At 37.3% G+C, this 26,673-nt stretch overlaps 1 protein-coding gene across 3 annotated transcripts in view; it reads left to right on the top strand.

Moving 5' to 3' along the window:
• Window positions 1–26,473, top strand: part of SNX29 (sorting nexin 29) — a 216,759-nt gene extending 190,286 nt beyond the window's left edge. For all 3 annotated transcript variants that reach the window (XM_072418989.1, XM_072418988.1, XM_072418990.1), the window contains 3 exons: window positions 12,890–13,030; window positions 25,584–25,723; window positions 25,948–26,473. In XM_072418989.1, coding sequence (XP_072275090.1) covers window positions 12,890–13,030; window positions 25,584–25,723; window positions 25,948–25,957 — 291 coding nt within the window. In that variant the 3' untranslated portion in view covers window positions 25,958–26,473. The remainder of the gene's footprint in view (window positions 1–12,889; window positions 13,031–25,583; window positions 25,724–25,947) is intronic.
• Window positions 26,474–26,673: the final 200 nt, after the last annotated feature.

Here is a 26,673-nt window from a genome sequence, read left to right as displayed (position 1 = left end):
GAGGTCTCTTTGTCATTTGTTAGAAGTTCATCTGGACTTCTCCTTAGCCTACCACCCACAGTCCAATTGTCAGACTGAATGAATCAATCAATCAGTGCCTAGAACAACTCTTTTATTCTTAGGTATCAACCAGACAGGACAACTGGAATTAACTGTTTCCCTGGGCTGCATTTGCCCACAACAATGTCAGTGAGTCTACGGGATTCAGTTCTTTTTTTCCTGACCTTTGGGTGTCATCCCAGAGTGCGGCCTCCTGTTTCCTCTGGTTCAGAAGTTCCAGTCGCCACAGCAGTCAGAGCCAGCTTTCATGAAATTTGGGAGGATGCTCAAAGAGCTTTACATAAGGCATCTCTCTGTTACAAGAAATGGATAGATAAAAAGAGGAGCCCTGCCTCCAGATTTGCTCTCGGGGATAAGGCTAGGTTGTCCACCAAACACATACATCTTTGAGTCCCATCTCCCAAACTAGCTTCTTGCTTTATTGGACCTTTTTCTGTTTTATCCCAAAATAATCAGGTGACCTACAAACTGCGGCTGCCCTCCTGTCCTCGAATACCCAACTCTTTCCATGCTTCTCACCTGTTATTCCCATAAATCTTATTCCCGTAAATCTTCTCCCCCTGCTTTGGTCTAGGTTGACTCTGAGGAAGAGTTTGAGGTAGAGTATTCTCGGTTCCAGGATGCTCCTTGGTAAACGTCAATATCTGGTCCACTGGAAGGGCTACGGTCCTGAAGAACGGTCTTGGGTTTCTCACTCAGATCTTCGTGCTCCTCTACTAGTGAAGGACTTCCATAAACGGTTTACTAAAAAGGCCAGGGGGCTCCCTTCCGAGGAGGGGCTCTAAGAAGGGGGGGGGGGGATATCACAGATCAGCAATATAGCTGATCTGGGACTTGTACTCCACTTACTTGTAGCAGTATAGTTACTTGTCTTACCTTGCTACAGGCTGCTCTGTCTAGACCTAGGAGACATAGGCGTCGCCGGATTTCACCCGCTTGTTATATAGCACCTGCTTAAGCCCAGCCTGTCTGTTAGCCTCGGTATAAACCTGTGCTCAGTCAGACACTCCTTGCCTTGCAAATAGTTTCCTACCTGAGGCTCCAGTTTGTGTTGTTACTGTATACTGATTCCCTGGTTCTGACTTCAACTTGCTTTTGACTATGCTTGTTCGCTGCCTGCTCGGACCTTCTCCTGTTCCTGATTCTGAGATTGCCTGACGATTTTGTAGAACCCTCCAGTTCCATTTGCAGTCAGCTGCCATCTGCACGGGTGTGTCTGAGGGCTGCAACCTGGGAGCTGCCTGCAGCAAAGCCCATCATCCCTTGCGGGGTGCTCTGGTGAACACATAGGCGGATCCTTGGACTCTGCTCCTCAGCTTACACCTCCGCCAAATGTGCAGATTGCACAGAGGGTTCACTCTCCTGAGTATTCCTGGCGTCTGCCGTGACAAAAATTATGAAAGCATTCATAGGCTCAAACCTTTTATAAAGTTAGAAGGTTAAATTATACAAATGCCTATTTTGCGTGTATTTACCATGCTTTGTCAAGGGCTTGGCTATATGCTTGGGCCAAAATGCTCCAGCATGGGAATTATGGGAGAACTACCTGTGACATTCCCCTCAAAAATGTTGATGATCCTAAATGTCACTTTGTTGGAGCAGTCACATTGAACCCAGGCAATAAAGAAGCCAGTGGAAGTAAAATGGACTTGCTGTTAAACCTTACCATATTTTTGCTATCGACACTAGTGGGGTAATCTAGCATGAGGCGAAGTTTAAGAGGGACCTAGACGCTGGCCTCACTTTACCAAGTTTCTGGGCAAAGGTATGGGCAGCTAACCAAGGGGCTAATGATAGGATAATACAGAAAAGAGCTACATTTTGCCAAACCTGTTACACCTGCCAATGACACAGGGGTCCCTAAAAAACTGAATGCCACCAACTACATGTTGCATGTTGATGTGCACAAAAATGTGCATGTTAGCTCAATTAAGAAAAAAACAGGAACCTGTCTATAGTTGCTTTCTGCCCAAATGGAAATGGCCCCATTTGCTCATACTGCTGGAAGGACTATGTTGGCCACCCATCTCTATGGAGACCTGACCAATAAGTACTCTGTTGAATTCTTCAACTTGTCAGTAATATCATAAGTCTGATGCTAGAAAATGCTAAAATTTTCCCTTTAAGAGCCAATGTACCTACATGGTGTACTGGTCCCCCCAAAAATGGCAGTACTAGTTTCTGTGTGGATTATCACCACCTCAACGATCACTCAGTACTTGTGACTCCCCTGCTGACAAACAAATCATAAAAGGTTTTTTGGATTTAAGGCCCACAGAGGCCCAAGAACATGGAGGACTTAGTAGACATTACTGTGCCTGTCTGAGCCCAAAAATTGGGGAAATAGATTTGGGTTATTCAGTTCAGATATGTATGAGCCAAATATATGGTGACCAAGTGGCTGTCACTGGAGACAGAAGAGCAAGTGATCATGAATCAATATGTAAAAACACTCCCTATTTTGCTGCAAACAAAGGGTCCTTATTGGGTATCCAAAGTCAGCAGACTAAATAATCAACCTGGTTAAAGCGTATTTGCCAGCCAAGGATCTGACTAAGTCATTGTCAAAAGCTAAAACTATCCCAGGGGATATGAGTGGAAATAATAACAAGGGTGTACTTAAAAAAAATGTACGCTTGAAATCAGAGGCAATTTATCCTTCTGACCAAGTTAGGAAAACTGCATTACCCGGGGTATATTGTTGTATAATGTCTTTTAAAAACTGAATCCATAGACAGCAATAATGATTTGTTCAGTGAAAAATTACTTAAAAAAATATTTTAAAAGGAATTGTCATATAAAATAGCCTTTAATACTTTATTTTTTTTTAGAATTGTTTTTTTTAATAGAAAGAAGTTTACATTTATTATAAATTAAATAACTTTTAGCTAAAGCTTTGTAGCCAAGTCACTTTATTCAATTTAAAAACATATGATTGCATTTTTCTGAAATTGCTGTGAAAGGATCTTCATTTTTCCTCATGCCATTTTAAGTATAGATTAGTTTTTCAATATTTACAGCCTTACTCATTGGGGCATGAAGATTGTTAGAAAGCTTTAGGGTTTTGGTAAGCTTTTGACATGTGTATGTCTTGATTTGCCTGTCCTATATAATATCCTGAGACAGTTTTACTATGATGATATATGGGATTTCATCTAAGTACTTGATTTTTTAAGTAGCGCAATATTTTCTGATGTGATTTACACTAAAAGAATATTTGTTTATTATGAGTGTATGTGTTTTATGAGACATATGGCTAATTTTGGTTATACACATTAAATCTCCCGGTACTATAATTAAATATGCAATTGATCACTCAATAGCAGTATATATTCATAGAATAGCAGTCCTATACCACTGGTAAAAAAAAGTCTTATAGTATTCCAGAAAATCTATGTAGCTTAAAAAATGTTAAATATTGGTGTTATTGGTGCATAACCATAAACCTCAGAAGCTGCATCTGTAACCAAGTCCACAATTCTGTAAATTTGGAAGCATGTCTAGTGAAAGAGTTAAATCCAACTAATTAACATAAGTCTGAAGAGTATAATGATGTAGATGATTTCATAGACATTTGGTATTGCATGCATTGGTGCCCAGAGATTAGCCACTGGCTGATTTGTGGAAAATGATCTATTCCTGATACAGACATGAAAAATACATAATCGAGATGGTAAATGGATTGTATCTGATATGTATAAACGAAATATAAATGAAATTTATATTTTTCATATAAATGAAAAAAAATCAAGAGAAAAAGAAAGCACACATTCTTTCAAGAAAAATAAAGGGCTCTACTAAAAGTTCTAATGCCACCCCCTAGTATTCTACATTAGAAAAAAATATGAAAAAAGACAGCAGGCGGTTTTAGTTGGCCATTCTTTCAATTTTAAGCTTTTTTTATTGTATTCTTTTAGTACAGTTAACCACCAATACCTACAAAGTTCAAGGCAAAATTTCAACATACTGAGATTCTTAGATGATACAAAATAAAATTGGAACGGGTACATGTAGAGACGAATTGGACAAAACAATAGAATACAGTTTTAATATTCTAAAAAATAGACTAAAAAGATATACTGAAACCTTTTGGTGGCTTTAAAACTAGGATAAAGTTCAAAACTAAATATTAGTATTATGGCGGAAACAGTTCTATAGGTAAAGTTTTTTGGAAGTTTTTAGGGTGTTATTAAAGTTCTCCCAAGTCCCAAGAAATGATCAAGAGAGATATAACTGCTGAAGGAAGAAAGGAAGGTCAGGTGTCTGCCTCCTTGAGAATAACAGATGCTCTCTGCTCTCCAGACCAAATAGTGTCCACTCTGGAGAGAAAGACAGGTTGCCAAACATACTTGGATATAGCTGGCAAATTGCCACCAAAAACATTTGAATAAAAGGCAAGTCCTATAGGTTATGGTAAAGATTTGCATGGGGAGCTCCACATTTAGGACAGGGTTGTTTGATTCTTTCAAAAAGGTTTTGAGTCACACGGGAATTTTTTTTAAATTTCATTTAGTGGAGGTGGCTTGTGTGTCTTCAGGTTAACCACAAATCACACAGAAAGTAGGCCTATACACACCAATTCACAGAAAACAGTTGAGGTAAGTCCAGAGAGAAAATCAGCATTATCCCATAAAGGTAAAAATCAGGAACTGTGGCCATTAAGAAGTGCCTGGCTCCGAAGGACATGCCATAGGCAAAAGTAGTGGGTTTTGGTGCATCATTTCTGGTCAAAGTTCCTTGTGTATATGAAGAACAAAGATTGGGTTCAGGAAAGAACTTAAAGAAAAATTAATTTTAGAGTTAGTATAAAAGGAGGAAGTATGAAGCCATTCTTTTTAAAGTATGCAAGGGCCTGATTATACTGTATAAAGTTATACTGAGTAAGTTAAGGACACCATTAAAAACTGTTTTGGTGCAATACAGGGCATTGGTCTGTGGCATGCTTTTTTCCCACAACAAAGCTTTGGAATAGGCAGTTGATGTACTGTACTTTAATAAAGAAAAAAAATAGTTCAATAAAGGTTTTTTGAAGGCCACTTTATATGAAGGCCACATGTTTCATGAAGGGAAGAGGAAGTGAGGACCAGAACTTGAATTCTTAATGGTCAGCAAAATGGGGGTAAAATTGCATTCATAAAGCTGATGGATCCGTGAAAATGTAAACATCCAGATATCTGAAATTTAATAGGTTGGAGATAAAGTATAAGGTAATTTGCAAAAACTGTAATTTTGCTTTTTCTTGTATCAAGGGTTATGCCTGTAAAATGGGGTTCAGATGCAAGGAGGCGTAACAGGGGGTTAAGGTTTCCTTTGTATTAACAGAGGATGGGAGAATTGGTTATTTACTTTAAGCAAGGTGGTGGAGGCAGTGTTGAGAAAACAGATATAAATTGAGAAGTGAGATACACCGGGCCAGGTGTACATGTAAATACAGCCATTTAACTTTATTGAAAGTCTTTTCTGTATCTATCCTTGAAAATATATAATATATATTTTTTATAACTAAGAATGGTTGGAGCTATTGCCAATCTTATTCTTAATCTTAGAAGATGGGGGAAATTAATGGAGATGGTTAGCCTTATTTTTCGCCATATTCATGCAATCAGTATTTAACAAAGATTTTGGTCTGTATGAGGTGGGAATTTCAGGATCTCTCTGGGGTTTTGAAATTAGCAACGTGGGCCTCATTGATTGCTGATGCAGTAAATACTAATAAAAATTTCTAATAAGAGGGGTGAAAGGTAATGTTCTTGTGGCTTGTATAGTTCAGCTGGCAACAAATAGTCAATGCAATGTCAGATAATTTAGAGCATTCAAGATGTGAATATCTCCTCTATACACCCCATAATTCAATAAATTGTAGAACCACCTTTATCAACAATAACCTACTGTAATATCTTTCAATATGAATCAGTCTCATCCTCATGAAGGAATTTTGACCCACTATGCTTTATGATAGTGCTGCAGTTAATTGAGTTTTGCAGGAATTTGTTTTTTCACCTTCTCTTAAGGTACTTCCAAAACATTTTAGTCGTGTTAAGTTGTGGCCTTTAATTTGGCCATTGCATCACGGCTATTCTGTTGCAGGTTTGCTGGTATGCTTCGGTTCATTGTCCTGTTGCATAACCAATTTTAGCCAAGCTTAAGCATAGAAAGAGAAGCTTGTTGCATAGAAAGACTCACATTTCAATGCACTCATTGTATTAAGACAGGCATATAAAAAATAAAAGATCTGCAATGTACCTAATATGCTTATAATCACACTTGGCCCTTTTTTGCTGCAGCAACACACTAACGTATGTTGTAGTTCACTATAATGCCTGTGTATTGTCCAGTGTGCAGAGGTGCCTTTGAAAATAAATGGCACAGCCATGCGTGTTGTGTGTGTGACTGTAATGTGGAAGAGGGCAACCTACTCTAAAGCTACGTACACACTTCCAATTATTATCGTTGGTAAACGAACGACGAACGATCCTGCATGATATCTGCAAACGATCGTATAGCACCGATCCTGTACATACAGATAACGACACGATCGTTCGCAGATATTGTACACACGATAGATGCGATCGTTTGAACGATACAGGAAGTGACGTGCACCACAGGAAGTGAGCGAACGTTCGTTCACCGCGCATGCTCAGACCATGGACGATCAATGAACGACCGTACACACGATAGATGGTCAACGATCGTCGTCCAATCCGATCCGCCGGTCCGGTCGTTCATTTCCAACGACTATCCTCGTTCGTCGGCGTCGTTGGTTACTTTTTTTACGAACGATTTTTGCCTGATCGTTCGTCGTTTGTTCGTCGTTCATTTCCAACGATAAAAATTGGACGTGTGTACGCAGCTTAAGGATTTTGTTAGGGAGTATTGAGAGATGATAAAGTGTTGTTTTTATAAAGCGGTTTTATTTTTAGCTGTCAGGTTTAATCAATTTAACACCTAGGATTTACTTTGTATGACCCAGAGTCCTATTCTACTGAGCCAGCACATGGAGTTGTTGGGGCTTGCTGTCAACTTGGCACCTAAAATCTTGCTATGTAAGTGATAAAGATAACACTTTTGAGGTTTGAGGGTCTTTGATTTGTAGGATGTGGCATTTGAGCCCTGTTGGTTTTGTCAATTAGGCTAAAAAAGAGAAACAATTTTGTTACCCCATCTATAAAATTTGTGAGATTGAATCTTGATCCTACAGGCAACATGAGCATCAAGGCACACTACTGCCTACTACCCCCCTGCTTTGCCTGGTTCGTGCCACTCTCCAGAAAGGTTCTATATGTCCTAGTAGCTCTCTCTCCAAAGTTCAGGGTATTCGGCCATGTGTCCTTTAGATTTGTAAGAGGTAAGGTGTACTCCCTTAGAACCGCTTTCAGTGTTTGCAAGAGATTTTTGGGGTATCCCAGTGTTCCAGGTAAATTGTTCAAGCTGTTAGTTCATTGACACTTCATGAAATTAAAAAAGTCAGGAAACGTGGCCAGGCCTATGAGAAACTTCCACATGTGTAATCTGGGTAATGGTTGTAGAAGGGTTTAAAAAAAAAAAAAAGTACTTAAGCGTGATCTTAAAAAGGTAAAATCAACAAGAAATGTCTGTATGTGAGAGGTGATCTGAAAGAGAATATGAAAAGAAGAAATTGTTGAAGGTGCAAGTGATGAGATTGAGACGATATAGGTGGAGATGGGGACACATAATACACAGATAATTTTTGGAGTCTGCTGAAAGCCCCCCCCCCAGTGCTAAAGAAGAAATAAAGTATCAACTTCTTTCATAGATAGAAAGGGCACCAAAGACTGGGACAATGGTAGTAAGCTATGGACCAAACGGGGGAAAAGACTGACGGGCCGGGAGAGGGCTTCACTCACCGCATCGGCTAACGGAAGCGGGCACCAATTCCCCTGTTAGGGGAGACATTAGGAAGGTATGGAGGATTAGAAATCTCAATATAAATATGGTTCTAACGGTAATGGGAATGATTATATTCTAATAAATAATGAATGGTATAGCATATAATAGCTGTGAGAGGTGTGCATGTATAATAACCACCCTGGCAGTATTTCCGAGGGTGGCTCGGGGTTAATTTTTAGTACCAAAGCAGAGAGTTTTTAAGTCTTAGCTGGTCCCCACGTTCCCGCGGCATCCATTTGTGTCCCCTATAGAACACTTTCTTCAGTGAAGATGGGTGATCCAGAAAACCTCAAATGGATTTCTTAAAATCATTTGCTAATTGCTATCAACATATTATTAGGCAGCGTGGTGTCGGTTACTGTATAAAATCCTCACAGAGAGTTAATCACAAACAAAGCAAGCTGTGGAGCAAGCTGTGCTTTGATATGCAAAAGGAAACAACTGCAGAGTTTGTTTTGGTCAATAAAGAGTTACAAGAGTTTGCAGAGGAGATCACCCAATGGGGAGGAAGGGAGGGAGAAGGGTGTTAGTTACAGTCTAAATCATAATATTCTTAGGTTGCAGATAGGAAAGGTTTGAAACTTATCATATCGTAGAGGCCTAGCTGTTTGGTTGCTTGGAGGTTAGTAAACCTTTTACCCTTTTGCATTCCAGCTGGAGTAGTTTGATGTCCAGCTTGGCCCCTTATCTTAGATTGCTAAGAATATATTCGAGACCAAAGAAGGTAATCATAGATGGATCGAACTTGTACCCACGTGATACCTGATGGGTGTGACATATCTTGCTGTTGTAATAGAGTATGTGTGTTCATATATTCTCTTTTTAAAGGCTTGTTTTAGTTTGCTGATATAGAAGGAGCCGCACTTACACGTGACAAGATAGATATCTCCTTGGGTTGTGCAGCAGATATGGTGGTTAGGGCAGTGTATTGAGCCATTAGGGAGTGGTATACAGTAGGCCTCCTGTATCCAGCAACATTGGGCACAATGGCCACATCTGAATGTGCCCTTGACCTCAGTGGAAGGTTGGGCAACCTGGAAGTGGCTACGTACCAACTGGTACAAGGTGATAGTGACTTTTTGAAGTTATTACCCTGATTTGCACATTGTCATCAGTCACGTCTTGTTTGGTTTTAAAGAGTAACTGCTGTCCTGTTTGCTTTTCAACTTTTTGATAAGCCATTTTTAAAAGTCTCTTGGAGTATTCTCTTTCCAAGAGTCTTGATTGAAGTGCTTTGGCTTCTTTTCGATAATCATCATTTGTCAAACAATTTCATTTTGGTCTCCAATATTGACCGTAAGGCATGCTCATGATTAAGGAGCTTGGATGTAAACTGGCCGTGTGTAACATAGTGTTTCCAGTGGTATCCTTTCTGAAGAGTGTTTTTAGAATTTTGTTGTGATTTTTGAGAATGTAAACGCCCAGGAATGGTAGCAGATAATTGTGAATCACAGGAAGTTCCATTTGGATTTTAAATAAAGGACTTTCAACGTTTTCGTCTAAATTAACCCCCCTATTGGTATTCCCGAGTGTGTGACTTGGGGTGGATTTTACTTGCAAAAAGCGGTAATTCTAAGTCACACTCGGGGTCCCAAAAACATTAAAAAACCCTGTTCGTCCGTTTAGGTCCTCGGTCAGGGTCCTCCTTCTCCGATCTTCTTCCGGTTTCCCGGTGACGTCGGTGCATGCATTGGTTTGTGCAGGAAATTCAAATATTTTTGTACTGGATTCAATATAAAAAACCTGTATTGAGTCCAATACAAAAAAAATTATGCACCCTTTTTTCACAGATTTTTGTGTTTTTTTTATTTAAAGTTTTTAAATAAATTTAATAAATATTGGACATATTTTGGTGAGTTATGCCTAAGAATTATAAGCCTACAATGTAAAATAAATTTCAATGCAAAACAATTTAAGGCTTTTTTGCATGAAAATACAGACAGAATTAGAACGCTAGGGGGGTTAATGTTTCCCAACCAGGCTTCCATGGAACGTTATGGTTCCTCCAGAGGTTGCTAGAAATTCTTTGAGCAATGAACATTTTCAGCCTCTCAGGTCTGTTTAACTGATATTAATGATCTTGGTTAGTTGTAAGGGTGACATTCTTATCACTGGCCAGAAGTGATGGATGAAGTGATTTACAGTGATGCATTAAAGTTTGTAAACCCTTTAAAAAGTTATCTGTATTTTTAAGAATGTGAAATAAAACATTTGATTTTCAAATAACTCCTAATACTAGTTAAAAAAATAGAACAAAACTTATTATATTTGGTAATGTATTTCTTTTAAAAAAATATCCAGTACCATATCTGCATGTGATGAAAGTATGTTATTCATACTTTCAGTATTTGGTGTTACCTTTTTGCATATACATTTTAGGCGATCATTTAAAGTTGAAGCTGAATTGTACTTTGATTTTTTTGCATACTTGAAATGTTTGTGTTATACTGTTAATACAATGCGGTCAATTTCTGGGCATATTGAAAAAAACACTTTTTTTGTTTTTAAACATAAAGCAGATTTCCTTTAGAGCCATTTTTAGCTAATTTTATGTTTATCAGACCCAGCTCATGTTTGGACATGAGCTGTTTCATTTGGGGTTTTCACAGACCATAATGTACCCACAGAGAACAGTCTCTATGAAAGATGGTGAAAAAACATTACCAGTTCTTTTGCCTTCTGCTCATAGTTTATTGCTAAGTATTTATAATTACATTTGACATTTTTGAAAGTGTACTCTGTCTGGTGTGCTAAAAGCTAGCAGTTGCTATACTAACACTTTCTGTGAAACTGATTTGACTCACAATTTTCTGCTAGACCTACGAAGATCGTTTCTATAAGATGACATTAAAACATTGTTCTTATTTTATCTACTCATTAAAGTGGAGGGAACTAACAGTATGTTTGATCTAATTGGGCTCATTTATTTAAAATCAAAGGTGATTAGTCCTGAATACCAATATTAAAAAACATGACGTAACAAACAAGTTATAATTTCTTTCCAAAAAGGAATAATGTACAATTCATTTGAAAAACAAACAAATCTGTTAGGGAAAAATTATAAAGAATAAAAAAGTATGATAAACTGGTTACCACATATGTGCACACACTTAAACTAATACTTTGTTGAAGCATTTTTTTTGATTATTTGATTAATTACAGTATTCAGTTGGGTAGGAGCCCTTTAGCATAGAACATCTTGACTTGGCAAAATTTTTCCACTTTTCCCTAAAAATGTCTTCCAATCTGTCAGATTATGAGATCATCTCTTGCACACAATACTTTTCAGGTCACCCCACAATCTTTCTATTGATTTAGGTCAGAGCTATTTTAAAACTATCTTCTGGTTAAGCCATTCTTTTTGAAATTAATGCTTGGGGTCCTTGTAAAGTTGAAAGGTGAAATTCATCTTCAACTTTCTAGAAGACTCTTGAAGGTTTTGGGCCAATTGTGACTGGTGTTTGACATGGTTTATAATTCCATCCATCTTGACTAAAGCTCCAGTTTCAGCTTAAGAAAATCAACCTGAAAGCATGATACTACAACCATCATGCTCCACCATGGGGATTGTGTTGTTTTGGTGAAGTTTAGTAGGGTTTCAATATAGAAGCCTGTTCTTACAAAAGAAAAACATCCAGGCTTGCTAATATTTTCAAAAAAAAAATCAAGTCTTCTAAAAGTATTTGGGAAAATGTATTATGGTCGAATCGGTAAAAATAAAAAGGTAAACTTTTTGGCAACATTTCCAAAACGTACATTTTGCGCAAAAACACTTCACAACACTTGGGTTGTGGTGCAGATTATCTGTCCTTTGAACTGCTTCTATTGACTTACAACCTATTCAGCAAACACTTAAAAATTAACAAAATTGAGCCATTGAGCACTTCCAGATGTCTAGCAGTTGAAAAAAGGTTCCCAGGAACTGATAACTGTGCATCTGAAGTTTAAGGATGATATTCTTACCACTGGCCAGAAGTATTTACAGTGGTGCTTGAAAGTTTGTGAACCCTTTAAAATGTTACATATTTTTATGAATGTGATATAAAAAGTCCTAAAAGTAATTAAAGGAAATCTAGTTAAACAAATAAAACAAAAAATATTACATTTGGTAATGTTATTTTCTGTTGTTATTATTATGTTATTTTTATTTATAAATGTGACAAAATGTATTTTTTTTTCCTTTACAATAAAACCACTAAATAGAACTACAGATGCCACATAATTAGTTGATTGGGGTCCATATGTGTGCAGTTAAATTGTCATAAGATCTACAGCTGCTGCTCACATGGACTTCAGCTCCTGTGATTTACGTTGAGCCTGATTTATTAAAGCTCCCCAAGGCTGGAAAGGATACACTTTCAGCAGTAAAGCTGGGTGATCCAGCAAACCTGGAATGTATCTGGTCCCAAATGCCAAACATTTGCTAGCAAATGATTTTAAGAAATCCATTCGAGGTTTTCTGGATCACCCAGCTTCACTGCTTAAAGTGTATCCTCTACAGCCTCTCTCTTCCCTATCCATTCTGCAAGATATCACGTCTTCCTAACCTCAATACTATTCACCTAACTCACACTTTTTTTACCTCCTTTCTCGTGTGATCTATGGAGTGTCAGATCTGTCAGCAATAAACTAACCTCTAACCTCCATCCTTCTCCTCTCTAAATCTCGAATCTTACTGGCTCTCTCTGAAACTTGGCTTTCTGCTCAGACTCTGCCTCTCCTGCTGCACTGTCCTATAGAGGCCTGCACTTCACACATACTCCCGCAACAGAGTAGGTGGTGATGTGGATCTCATTCTTTCCCCCAACTATTTTAGGAGAATCTAGAGATAATCTGTAAAGGCATTATACTTTTGTTAAATGCATTTTCTATGTACTTTTATCATAAAATTTGTAGAGTTATCACCAACTTTTTTTTTAAGGTCTACATCAGGATTAAAGATGATGAGTGGAATATTTACAAACGATATGCAGAATTTCGCAGTTTACATCATAAACTGTTAAGCAAGTATCCGCACGTGAGGACTATTCATTTTCCACCGAAAAAAGCCATTGGGAATAAGGTAATCTTACTTTAAGATTCTTACTTTAAAGTGCAATCTTACTTTAAAGAGTCTTACTTTAAAGTGCATTGAAATGAGCAATGCAGAGTGATTTTACCAGCTTTTCACAGAAATACATCTTGACTTGATGGGTGAAAAATGTATAAATGCAGCCCTATCAGAATATAACATTTTTATTGTTAACACGTATATGTAAGCTAAACAAATGTTCAATTAAAAAAAAAAAAACTTCTACATGTTGGAATAGGCGGTCACTGAACAAAGGGTGACATAATGTTGTGCATTATTAAAATATATTTTACATAAAAACATAAAGGCATGGAAAAAATTAAAATTACAAAATTGCATTACATTAATAATGAATAATGAAAATCGGATTCAAAAGACAATGGGGCCTGATTTATTAAAGCTCTCCCAGGCTGGAGAAGATACCTTTTCATTAGTGAAGCTGGGTGATCAAGCACTAATAAAAGTGTATTTTCTCCAGCCTTGGAGAGCTTTATTAAATCAGGCCCAATGTGTGCAAATCTGCGCAAAAGACAATGCTCACACATTATTCTGAAACAATTCCCCTAAAGATTCTTATAACACAACAAAAAAATGTTTTTGTAATTATTGGAGACCACAAAACACTTTTGCTGAATCAGTTTTAATGCTGTTTTCTAGGTCTACTTTCAGTTTATTCCAGTCACTTCAACTTTTGAATTATGAGTAATGTTAGTTTACGGTGTATTTTGAACAAAAGCACCAAAGAAGTAAAATTTTCAGTATATTCAGTGCAGAGTCATAGAGGCAGAGTGACATCAGAGTGACATCTATTCTGTAAGCCTTGGTAGAGACACTTCATTGACTAAATGCGCTGGTGAAATTGATCTCCTTGCTTGTCACTCAACATGCTGAGATTTTCTGGAAGGAACTCTAGATGAGAGTTTTTTTTCAATTACATGTGACAGCCCAGTTTCTTTTATGAAGCAAGCAGATTTTGAACTCTTTTCCTGTATGCTGGACACTTATGGCTACCCAGAAAGATTTGCAAAGACATTTGAATGCCACCCAAGCTTCTAGTTTGGTTTAAAAAGGGATTGTTTAAAACCTTTATTCTGCAAAACAGATTTTTCTTGTGAACTTATAAATATTTCAACATTTTTTGCAGTGCTTATGTTTTGAAATTTCTCAACAAATAATGAAAACTATGTGAATTTGTTTTAGCTGTGGCTTTTACATACCTAGCTTGTTATGGAGAGGTGGCAGAATTTTTTTGTGCAGATCAACCTGATCAGAAATTAGGGTCAGGCTTTTATACATCAATCACAAAAAGTTATAAAAGCATATTAAATTTTATTTGCAAACATTTGATAAAATCATATAATTTTAAAAATATAAAACCAAAGAACTTGCTAGTCATAGAGCACTCAGTAGATCTCCCGATGGTAAACTTGACGCGTTTCGTGGTATCTGTGTCTGCTTCCTCAGGAAAAGAGGGATCTACAAACAACCATTCTAAATCAGAATGTATCATCATAATATATAATGAAGACAATTTGTTATCCAACAATTACCTACATACTGTCATTGTACTTATAAATAAATGACATCACCATAAAACATACATATATGAACTTACATCAAGTGCTAATGGCCGTCTGTGCAAATCATCTCACACATGTAACAATGCACAGCGGGGAGCGAGGAAGGATGCTCTTCAATGTATTAATTTTAAATTATAAAAATTTGAGATATAAAAGAAAAGATATATCAATTTCTGATTCATTACTTCCAGCTTAATAATTCATTTCTAGCTTACGAGGGGATGCTGAAAGTTCCTGGCTTTGTCCCCTTCCAGATGAAATAGAAAAATATGTGTGGAGGGCATATGACAGCCTAATATTTTAGTATGTAACTGTGCAAATATTAGGTCTTTGCCATTCTTAAAACCGTTTATTCTTTTAGTGAGAAGCTATGATGGCTGAGGCACAAGGAAGATTCAGGTTGTTGGAGTTAGGGGCCGTCATGAAGTTTTTGTTTCAATTTAATTGTTCAATTTGATTGTTTTAATTTAATCAGTTACCTAACGTAGAAAGAGGTCATTGCTGATATTTCACCAATACTTTGAAAACAAAACCAGTATTGATAACATTGCGGTCATAATGCAATACACAAATTAGATCACATCATACATTAGTGAATAAAGTTTTGAATAACATCAAATTGATCACAAATAATTATGTTTTACAATGCTATCATAGTTAGCTTCACATATCATACCAAACATATCAAGATCCATGCATACATTCTAGTATCAACGTAATTCCACATTCTTATATGTATTCCCAGTGTCTCATCATTACATCATTTTATATATATATATATATATATATATATATATATATATTTAATTACATCATTAATCAGCTTCATGGCAAAAAAAAAACTATTATAAGAAAGGTTTGAAACTCAAGGTTTCATTGAGACCCGTATAGTGTGTGGCATTCAAATTAAAAATGCACTTAGCCTCTTTCTGCAAGAGGATTTTATCCCAGTTACTACCCCTTCTATCGGGGGGAACGTGTTCTAGTACAGTAAATTTGATTTTGTTTACATTGAAGTTATGGTATTTGGCCATATGCAGGCTTAAGAGGGTTAATATTTTTTCCATTATTTATAGCATATATATGCTCATAAATTCTCCTTCTAAATTCTTGTTTTGTTTTGCCTACATAGAAGCACTTACAACTGCAATATGCTAAATATAATATTCATTGAGTTTTACATTATTTTTCCTTTTAGAAGAGGTACATAGTTAACTGGGATTTGAATGATATAATTTGCCTCATAGATCCACTTGCATTGAGAGCAAGTGCCACAAGCAAATATACCTTTCACCTGCTGGGAATCCTTGATAGGTTGTTTTTGAAAATGACTGTGGACAAGTTTGTTCCGAAGGGACGGCAGCTTTCTAAAAGTCATGTGGAAACAGGTTTAGATACTTTATCCTAATACTAATCTTTGAATCTGACAGTAATGTTGGCCAAAATTGTCTACATATGAATCCTAAAGTTTTGTGTTGATTAGAAAATCTGGTAATGATTCTATTTTTTTCTGAAGTTTGTTTCCAATTTTTTTTTAGTAAATAAAATCTGAGACATTTGTAGATTTTTAGCTTTTCAATATGCCTTCTTCAGCGTGTTTTTTTTTATACCCTCCACTAAGTTATCTTAACTGTGGAGGTTCTTCGCTGCCTTTTCAAAGTCTTGTTCATTTGAACAGTTGAGTTTCAATCTCAAATATTGTTTCTTTGTAAGAAAAACCAAAAGGTTGGATATGTGACAAGCTGCGTATTTGATGCATATGCCTAATATGGTAAAACTTGTAATAAATATGGGTATATGAAATTAGACTGTATTGATTAAAAAAAAAAGGTTTGAAGTTGAACACATCGTTGAAATCAGGATATATGGTTACATTGAAGGTAAATATCTATTTGGTTTTAATATTTGCAATAGTTTTTTGTCAAAGTCTCCTCCACTAGGGTTGGGGTATACCTTATCCAAGGCTGCATGTATTTTCTTCCTCCTCCAGTGAAGTTACACAAAATGTAAGTTTTCATATTTTGCTTACCTAAATATTAAACATGTAACATACCATAACAAATGCTAAAAAGAAAATGCTAAAAATATATATTTAAAGGTACATAAATGTCAACAATTCTATACCTAATGTCTCCTCATTTAATTAATTTTAGGACTGTACTGTAATATGTACAGAAAGTTTTGGATTAATGATAGTTAAACTGGTATATGACCTTGAATTTCGCATATGTGAATCAGTTTTTCAGTGATATGTACTTTTGTACTCCTTTAGCTTTTACTGAATAGCTATTGTTTTGTATACTATGTATACAGTACAGTAAATGAAGTATAATGCACGTCTCTACCTCCCCTGACGAAGCCTATAATGGCAAAAAATGTTGGGGAAATGAGACTATTGCATTGCGCTCTCTGGACTTCCTTCACCTAGATTGTGGTGACTTTAGTATTACTTTCTTTGTCTAATGACAATTTGGTTGAATTTCTACAGTACTAATTGTTGATTATGTATTATCGTTTCTTTTCAAAATAAGTAAAAATTATTTATATTTTTCAAAAAAAACTACCCCCCCCCCTTTTCTCTGTCTTATCATTTTCTTGATTGTTCAATAAGAGGGGAATTAGGGGAAGGGGCTAGTTCTCACTGCTGAGAAAGCGGTACTCCAGAATTGCAGAAGTCCAACTAAGGGTTCCAAATGAGTTCAAAAACATTAGGGGTGTTTTTGAGAGGTAAATCTGCTAATAACTATAATCCAGCTTCAACTTCAGGACTGTATAAGCTATAGTAGAAGTCTTCCAGGCCTTTGCAAGGTCAATACATGCTGCCAATTTATTATGAGCAACCGTGCTACCAGGCATAACCACCAAATGTGTTCCATTGCTCGAATATTCATGAACCCTCTAAAGCAAGAAAGGAGGAATGCAATCCTGTCCGGAATTAAATACCACCTCAAAGTGATCCTATAATTTATTTCTAGTAGACTCTTTAAGAAATAATTTTTTTAAGTTGCAAGCTGTCTTGCACCACTCCTTCAGCTCCCAGCTCTTTTCTGTATTAGCTTCCCAAGACATCATGTAAGCAAGCTTAGAAAGAGACAAAAATGATATTTGACCTTTAGCAACAATAAATGGTTTTCGTAAGCAATCGAAAGGTGTCACATTATAAGGGGGAGGGGGGAACTCTGTGCAGTTTTAGAAACTTAGGAGTCAACTGACAGTATCTAAAGAACTCCAAGTGAATCGACTAAATGTTCAAAACTAGGAATGAATCTGCCAAAAAACATGTCTCCAATAAGTAAGAACACTTTATTAACCCCCCTGGCGGTCTGATTATGTCCATATTTTTATGTCAAAAGCGGTACATTGTTTTGCGTGGAAATTTGCTGTTTAATATTTTAGGTAATTCTTAGGAATAACTCCCGGGTATGATAAGTTTGAAACACAAATCATAAATTAAAATATAATAAATAAGTATAAATAATAATTATAAAAAAGAATTTAATAATTGTATTAAAAAAATTTTGTCCAAATAAGGGTAGGCTTAGCGTACTGACTCGTTACACATCACATTGAAGATGTGATGCAGAAGCCGGCCGGGGATCACTGAGCATGCCACTGGATCGAGGGGAGCAGGTAGGAGTTCTTTTTTTCTACCCCGAGTGTGGCTCGGGGTTAGCGCTTTTGGTATGTAAAATTCACCCCGAGTCACACTCGGGATTACCGCCAGGGAGGTTAAGCCACCATTCAAACTGGAGAGTATATAGACCTGAAAAAATTCTGTGTTTTCCCAAAGTGGTGGTAAGCATGGGCTTAGCAATTATTAGGAAGTTACTTAATACCGTTCCAAACAGAGAATGCATATCATAAGGATGGGCATATTATAATAGTTGATTTGCGACCCACATAATAGCTTCAATCACAACATCGGGCAAGCAGGACCTCTAAACCACCACTAGATTTTGGGGGCAAAAAGTGTGTAGTGCATTGTATTTTTCTTTTTTCCTTGGACTGAAGTGATCTGAATACCTAAATATTACAAACAGGCATTTGAAATCAAAGATTTATTTAAGTGTAGTAACAAGTGTGAGGTTGACATTCACAGCTACTGACGATTCACCCACAGGATTTAACTTGCAATACAAATTAGAGTGCATTGTCTTTAGTAGTAGGCAAACTTTCCCATTTATGTTGACTGGGCAATTGGGGAATGCAAATGCTCGTTAATATTTATAAACTACAATAGTGTCCTTGATAAGAAAACATTGGTGTTAAGTTGGCATCATTTTTAGGTGTAGCAAGCATGGTGTCTGGAATGGTGTCTGGGGTGGCAGAAAGGAGTTTCTCCAGAAACATTCAGGAGAGTGGATCTGGCATTGAAATCTTGACACCAGGCCAAAAAGTGACATGGAAGTCAAAGCAATAGAAGAAAAGGGCCCAACTTGACTGTTGGGGTCTGAGATGTTTTGTAGTTTTTGAGTACTTAAGGTTCTTGTGGTCTGAAACCCAAAATGAGATAAGCAGCTCCTTCCAAGAGGTAATGCAATGTGGGGGCTGGTGAGCTTGGTCAAAGGTGAAACCGCTGAGAAACTTTCAATGAACTTTCCGTAGAAATTAGCAAAACTTAAAATTCACTGAACACCTTTAATGTCAACTGGGGCTGCCCAATTTACTTCAGCCAAGACCTTCTCTTATCTATGGATATCCCCTTCATGAAAATTACTAATCCCAGAAACTGAATGTGTCTTTTTCAAACTCACATTTCTCTGATTTTGCATACAATCTGTGAGTGTGAAGTTGGCCGAGAACCTTCTTAACATGAGTTTGGTGTTTCCCCAGGGAAAAGTAAAAGAATAAGATGCCATCCACTCCTAGCTGGTGAAACAAGTGCCTGGGAATAAGTGGAGTTAGAAAACACAGAAGTTGTGTTTTCTGATATTGTTCTGATATTGTGTATTAGGGAGTTGTGTTTGTTTGACTGTTGGGTTTTTCTTTTTTATTTAAGTCTTGAAGTCTTTCCTTGCTGACCTCCAAGGGGAAGTGGTCATAATTTTACAGGTGATTTAAGTTCTTGGCAAACTCACCTTGAGCTTGTTCACTGTTGGCTGGTGAAAAAAGTGGCTGGGAAAAAGTGGAGTTAGAAAACACAAGAGTTTGAAAACAAAAGAAGGTAATTTCCTATAGTAACTACAAACTGTAAAGAAAACGTTTATAACTCCTTGAAAACAATAAACATTGTAACTAGGAAAATGAGTGGTAGCAAACTGGAAGGTTTTGTTCAGTGCACAGTCTGCCATATGCATGCACAAATGGAGCAACAGCTCCCAAGCGAATACCACTGTGACAGATGTAAGCAAGTCGCCCCTCCTGGCATCTCTAATTAGATTTCTGGAGAAGCACATTGCAACACTGAGATCACTGGATCACTTTAAGAGCGGTCTCCTGCTCACTGAGCAGGTAGTTAATAGCTTAGATGTGGGTGGCGGAGAGGTTAATCAGGATGAACATGTAGGGAGTTGGGTTACTGTAGTTGTAGAGCGTGGTAGGGCCCCCCAGAGAAGAAAGACCAGCCCTGTGTTTGAGCATCCTAACAAATTTGCAAAGCTATGTGAATATGTGCAGGTGGCAGACCCAGTGGTGGCAATTTTAGATGTTACTGCTACCCCTAACAGCCGGGAGAGCACCCCATCTGGCTGGGTGGGGAAAGCAATGCAGTAAGGCGTAGACAATTGGTTGTCATAGGGGATGCTCTGATCAGTAGGACTGATCGAAAAGTTTGTCGCCCAGATCCCTTCAACCAAATGTTTTGCTGTCTCCCTGATGCCAGGGTTCGACATGTGGTTGACCGAGTTGATAAATTACTAGGAGGGGCTAGGCATGACCCAGCTGTCTTGGTCCATGTTGGAACCAATGACAGGATAGATGGAAAATGGAGGATTCTTAAAAATAAGTTTAAAGAACTAGGCTTCATGTTGAAGAAAAAGGTCATCCAAGGTTATATTCTCTGGAATATTGCCTGTGCCATGCGCAATGCAGCAAAGGCGGAGGGAGCTTAGACAGCTATAAATGCATGGCCTAAGTCCGGGTGTAATAGGGAAGGGTTTGGGTTCTTAGAGCACTGGGTTAACTTTTCATTGGGGTACAACATATATGCCAGAGAGGGTTTGCACCTAAATGAAAGGGGGTCTGCTGTGCTAGGGGAAATATTTAGGGGAATGGTGGAAGGATATTTAAACTAGGAAGAAGGGGGTGGGACAGTTAAATAAGGTGGCAGAAAGGGCGGACAGGGGCAGTCACTAGTGGAGGGTGGATTGGGGATAAAAGGGGGAAGGTTATGGATACATATAAGGAGCTTCCTGTATTACACACAAACATTGTAATGTCCAGTACTATTTGTACTGAAAAACAAAAGAATTTGATAAAACAGTGCTGGTAAATGCAGCAATGGTTTAAAAAGCCTGTTCACCAATGCTAGAAGTCTTGAAAACAAAATAGGGGAGTTGGAAGCCTTAATGGATGAAGAGAATTATGACTTGGTTGGTATTGCTGAATCCTTTTCCTCATTGTTCTTCACATGATTGGGCTGTCAATATTCCTGGTTATACTTTCTTTCGTAAAGACAGAGTCAAAGAAAGGGTGGTGGTGTTGGTCTGTATGTGGAAAGTGAATGTGAAAGAAGAAATTGTTGATGGAGCATGTGATGAGGTTGAGATATTATGGGTGGAGTTAAATGTGGGGATGCATAATACACAGTTAACTATTGGATTCTGCTATAGGCCCCCCAGTGCTAAGGAAAAAATCAACTACTAGCACAGATTAGCAATAGCTGCAAAATTTGGAAATGTTTAATCATGGGAGATTTTACCTACCCTGACATTGACTTGCGTAATTGCACTACAGCAAAAGGCAGGACATTTATGAATTTAATACAAGATAATTTATGGTACAGTTTATAGAAGCCCCAACTAGAAATAATACTCTACTGGACCTAGTTCTTTCTAACCATTCAGAACTTAAAACAAATGTGTATATAAAAGAGAATCTCGGTAGTAGTGACCATAATATGATTTCATTTAATGTAAGCTGTAAACAGGAAGCAAAAACGGGAAAGATAAAAACCTTTATTTTAGGAGAGCAAATTTTCCATTAGTAAGTGCAGCTTTCTGTGACTTGGACTAGTAGACAATAATGTCCTCAAAGAACACAAAACAGAAATAGGAATTTTTCAAGTCTGTTCTACACAAACACAGTGAAAAATATATTCAAATAGGTAATAACTTTAAGAGGCTAAAATTAAAACCGTGTCTCACAGCTGATGTTAAAAATGTGTCTCACAGCTGATGTTAAAAATGCCATAAAGAACAGTAAAATCACATTCCAAAAATATAAAAATGAAGGATCAGCTTCATCGTTTGAAAACTCTAAAGAATATAACAAAAGATGTAAAAAGGAGATAAAATGTGCAAAACTTCAAAATGAAAGACAGATTGCAAAGAAAAGTAAGGCAAACCCCAACATGTTTTTTTAAATCTATTATTAGCGAAAAGATCAGATCTGAGCATGTAAAGGATGTCTCTGGGTTGGTAATGGGGGCTAAAGAAAAGGCGGATTTACTAAACACTTTTTTTAGCTCTGTGTACACAAAGGAAAATGGCTGATCTGAAGTCCAAATTCATAATAGCAATATCACTGCCCTAAATGATTCACAATGGCTCAAATTGATATGAGAAACAGTTGGGCAAAATTAAGGTTGACAAAGCACCTGGATCCGATGAATTACATCCACATGTCCTCATAAAGCTGGGCTCTGTTAATTCAAAGCCATTATTTCTATTTTTGAAAACTATTTAATCACTGTCATGGTGCCAATAGATTGGCATAAGGCCAATGTGGTTTCTATCTTCAAAAAGGGAGCAAAGTCATTACGTCCATAGTCAACTACAGACCGGTTAGTTTAACGTCCATAATTGGAAAGGTCCTGAACCACAGTTGTGCAAAAAAAAAATATTAATATAAGTTATATATTAATATAAGTTATAGTCAGCGTGGCTTCAAGAAGAACCAAAGTAAGTAAACATGTAGACAGTGGAGTAGCAGTTTAAATTGTGTACTTGGACTTTGCTAAAGCATTTGACACTGTACCCCACAGAGGGTTAATATGCAGGTTAGGGTCAATAGGTTTAGAAAAGTAAGCTTGTAAATGGATAGGGAACTGTCTTAAAGACTACATCCAGAGTAATGAATAATGATTCATACCCTGAATGGTCTAAGGTTAATAGTGGTGTACCCCATTGAGGGGAGAAACAGACTGCAGAGATGGAGACATAATCCTGCCCCTGTACAAAGCATCAGGTGGTCAGACCACATCTGGAATATGCAGCGCAGTTTTAAAAAACAGTTCAAAAAAAGGACATTGGAGAGAGTGCAGAGTGCAGAGAGGGCAACTAAACTAATTATAGGAATGGTAGAACTCGCCTATGATGAGAGATTATCTGAACTGAATCTATTCTCCCTTGAGAAGTGATGTTTGAGAGGTAATATGATCACAAATATATAAAGGATGCATATAGAGAACTATTTTCCAAGTTATTCACTTTAAGATCATTACAAAGAACAAGATTTTGGAGGGAAAGAAGTTTAAGCACTGGGTAAGGAAGGGATTCTTCACTGTAAGGTCTGTGAAAATGTGAAATAGCCTCCCTCAGAAAGTAGTTTCAGCAAGTTCTATAGTTTGTTTAAAAAAAAAAGCTGGATGATTTCTAGAAGCACAAAATACAACTAAGTATGAAGCTTTAAAGTAAAGTTAACAGGGACTGTTGATCCAGGGAACATCCGAATACCTCACGGAATCAGGAAGGATTTTTTTATCTGTTGAAGCAAATTGTCTTAGGGATTTTTTTGCCTTCCTCTGAAACAACTATGTTCATAGGATTTTATACCTGGGATAGGTTTACTTCCCTAGTGGTTGATGGAATTATGTCTTTTTTCAACCTGACTTACTATGTAACTATGTAAATAGACACTATGAAAACATCTAGAAAGTCCGTGATGATGTTATTCATGAAATGTTGGAATATACCAGGGCCATTACACAGAAAAAATGATATCATACGATATTCAAATTGACCAAATCTTTTAGGGAAAGCTGTTTTCCATTGGTCTTCTTCATTAAGGTATAGGCCCTGTGCAGGTGTTACTTGGTGAACACCTGGGAAGGGCACTCTTTAAGCTGAGATTCTTCCCTCACATTGTCCGTTTTTGCAGTCAATAGAAGTTATTGCAATTCAGCTGCAATACATACCTTTGGCCTTTAACAGTTCATCAATGATAGATGAAAAAACATTTTGTGCACTGTCCTTAGCAGTCACCAGAGGTTAAACACATTTTCACAGTCACTTAAAGTCTACTTGTTCGAAGCAAGAAAATACCTCTTAAGTGCTCTGTCTCCTTAAGGATCTCGCTTTAACTTACTTGCTGCCAGGAGGCATCTCAGGCTTGAATTGAATTTCAGATGTTCTGCCCACTTTCATTTACAAAAACTCCTTAAAAAAAAAAAAGAAAAAGACAGAGTTTTCCCTTGCAGGGGATCAATGCCATTAACAGCATGACAAAAAAACACCAAATTTAGCCTCCTGGTTCTCCATCACTCTCTATAGCGTCACTGGTCTACCAGACCTAAACCGTGGGAGACCTTTTTCTAACATACAGGCTTCGCATAGCCTTTCTGCCTGGCCTCAGGCTTCAACTTCCCCCTGACTCAAAGGCAGGCCCCTTTTTATTATGAGGCAGGTTCTCCAGAGCCATCCTCATAATAAAAAGGCCCCATCCTTTACTTCCAGGACACTCCTGGGCCTGGCATCCCAAGTAAACGGATGCAATTCTGCAGCAACTCAAATACTGACACAACACAAATCATTATCCAGGCCCTTTAATCCCTTTTGCAGGGGCAGTTGATGCCAAATATCCTGCAAATTTGGCATCATATGTTTCACCTTGCTCCAAAAATGTAATATGTTAATCATGAAAATGGAGATTCCCCTCTCAGATCTTACAAAGCACTCCCATCAGCCTGTAGAAACACACACAGTAAGGAATATGTGAGGCCATTTGGTGGAGGCCTGCAAAGTTACATCTCAGCGATTAGATTACATAGACCTAAAATACATTTTTACGTTTTCACTGATTCTTATGTTTTTTTGAGGCACTGAATCTGAATGGATATCATTTTCAGATTCAGTGCCAGGAATAGGTCATGTAAATGAAGATTGAATAAATCGGCCTTTTGAGTAACAGAATTTTTTGCTTATGTGATGGGAAAAACAAATGTTAGTTTTGAAATCCATGTCCCCAAAAACAATAGGAACAGAAACACTGAAGACGATTTTCAAGTCATTTAATTTTGCAGGCCGGGGTTTTTTATACAACCCGGACAAAGCAATGACTCCCAGAATCCAGTACTGTCCTAGGGAAACTGGAACAGCTATATATTTGTTTAGCTCTCTGTTAGTTGTCTTCTTGAGGGAAAAAAAGATTTTTTAGTCACTCAGTAAACATGCACATTCTTTGGCTACATACACACTTGCAATGCTTCTTGTCCTATAATCGGCTCAGGGCAATCTGGCGTGTGTACAGCACCCGTCGCCTTTCGTCGGAACGACCGTCCTGACAGATCCATGGACTATGAACGATCGTAATGGAAGTGAAGGGGGAGAGCGCACAGCGGGGTCCTACTCCGTCGTTCTCTGCCTCCCCTCTCCATAGAGCAGAACAGTGCTGTATGTACAGCACTCGTTCATGCATCGTGCAGTCCTTAGTCGTTGGAAAGGATCGTGAAAGATCCTTTCCAACGACAATTATTGCATGTGTGTACCCAGCTTTAACAGGTGTGACCACTTTAGAATCCAAAGGTTAAATGTTGTAAAGAAATTAATGAGACTAACATAAGGTTGATTTTTTTTATTACTTTCTAGGATGCAAAATTTGTGGAGGAACGGAGAAAACAACTACAGATCTACCTTAGAAATGTCATGAACAAGGTCATTCAGACGTTGCCAGATTTTGCTGCCAAACCAAACAAAGAAAGCCTGACACATATCATGCCCTTTTTTAAGTAAGTTGTTGTAAATCTTCATTTCTGTATTGTCAGTGTACTATTATCTGTTTATCTGAGAGTTGTTTTGTGATGCTTGTAGTTCATCAACAATTCACAAGCAACACCTATTATGTCTGTTCTTTTTAACTTGTTGATACAGTTTAGGACTGCTTTTAAGATTGCAGATCTTGTTTGCTATGGCTTATTTTGTTTTCAACTATTCCTTTTTTTTTTTTTTACAGATTGGAATGAATAGACTTTTGTTAATGTCATACTTTTATTGTTAGTGCTCTGAAGTCCATGCAGTATCAGCCTGGAATCTGCAGCATTTGGATGATATATCTTACATTTAGCTATGGACATCACATGGCAGTCAGCATTCGCACGGCTAAACATTTTTTGTGCATTGAAAGGAAAAGAAGACCCAGACACCTCAACACTTACTGTTTCTCAAGGCAATAAATACCTAGTGGCCACATTTGAAAACAAAATGTCCCTAGAATTGTAGGTTAAACAAAATGATGATCCACTCATGTCACTTAGCAACTTGACAAAGAAATTCCAAGGTCATGTCATCTTTTTACTATTGTGAGTTTTACAAATACAAGCCTCTAATTTTGTATAGTTTATGCAAACTGTTTTGCTTTAGACATTAGTATTTACACTTCAGAGTAAATTTCAATGTGGGTAATTTTGGTGTTTATTAGGATACTAATGTTAGCATATTTTATTTGCTTTTATCAAATAAAGAATGTAATTTAACCAATAGTCATATTGAATTATGGATTGATTGTTGATGGGTTGTTCAGTTTGTTTATTTGTGTCCTAAACTCTGGCAGCAATATCTGTGTATGACAATTTCTGACCTGCCTTGCTCTATACCCATTATGCTATTTAGTTTTAAGCCAGACAAGGCAGTCAGGGTCCACCACATATTTTTTAACAGTAGGGAATTTGGCAGGGTATAG

The sequence above is a fragment of the Pyxicephalus adspersus genome, chromosome 7, assembly GCF_032062135.1.
Source record: "Pyxicephalus adspersus chromosome 7, UCB_Pads_2.0, whole genome shotgun sequence".
NCBI lineage: Eukaryota > Metazoa > Chordata > Amphibia > Anura > Pyxicephalidae > Pyxicephalus > Pyxicephalus adspersus.
This window is presented reverse-complemented; position numbering and strand designations above follow the sequence as displayed.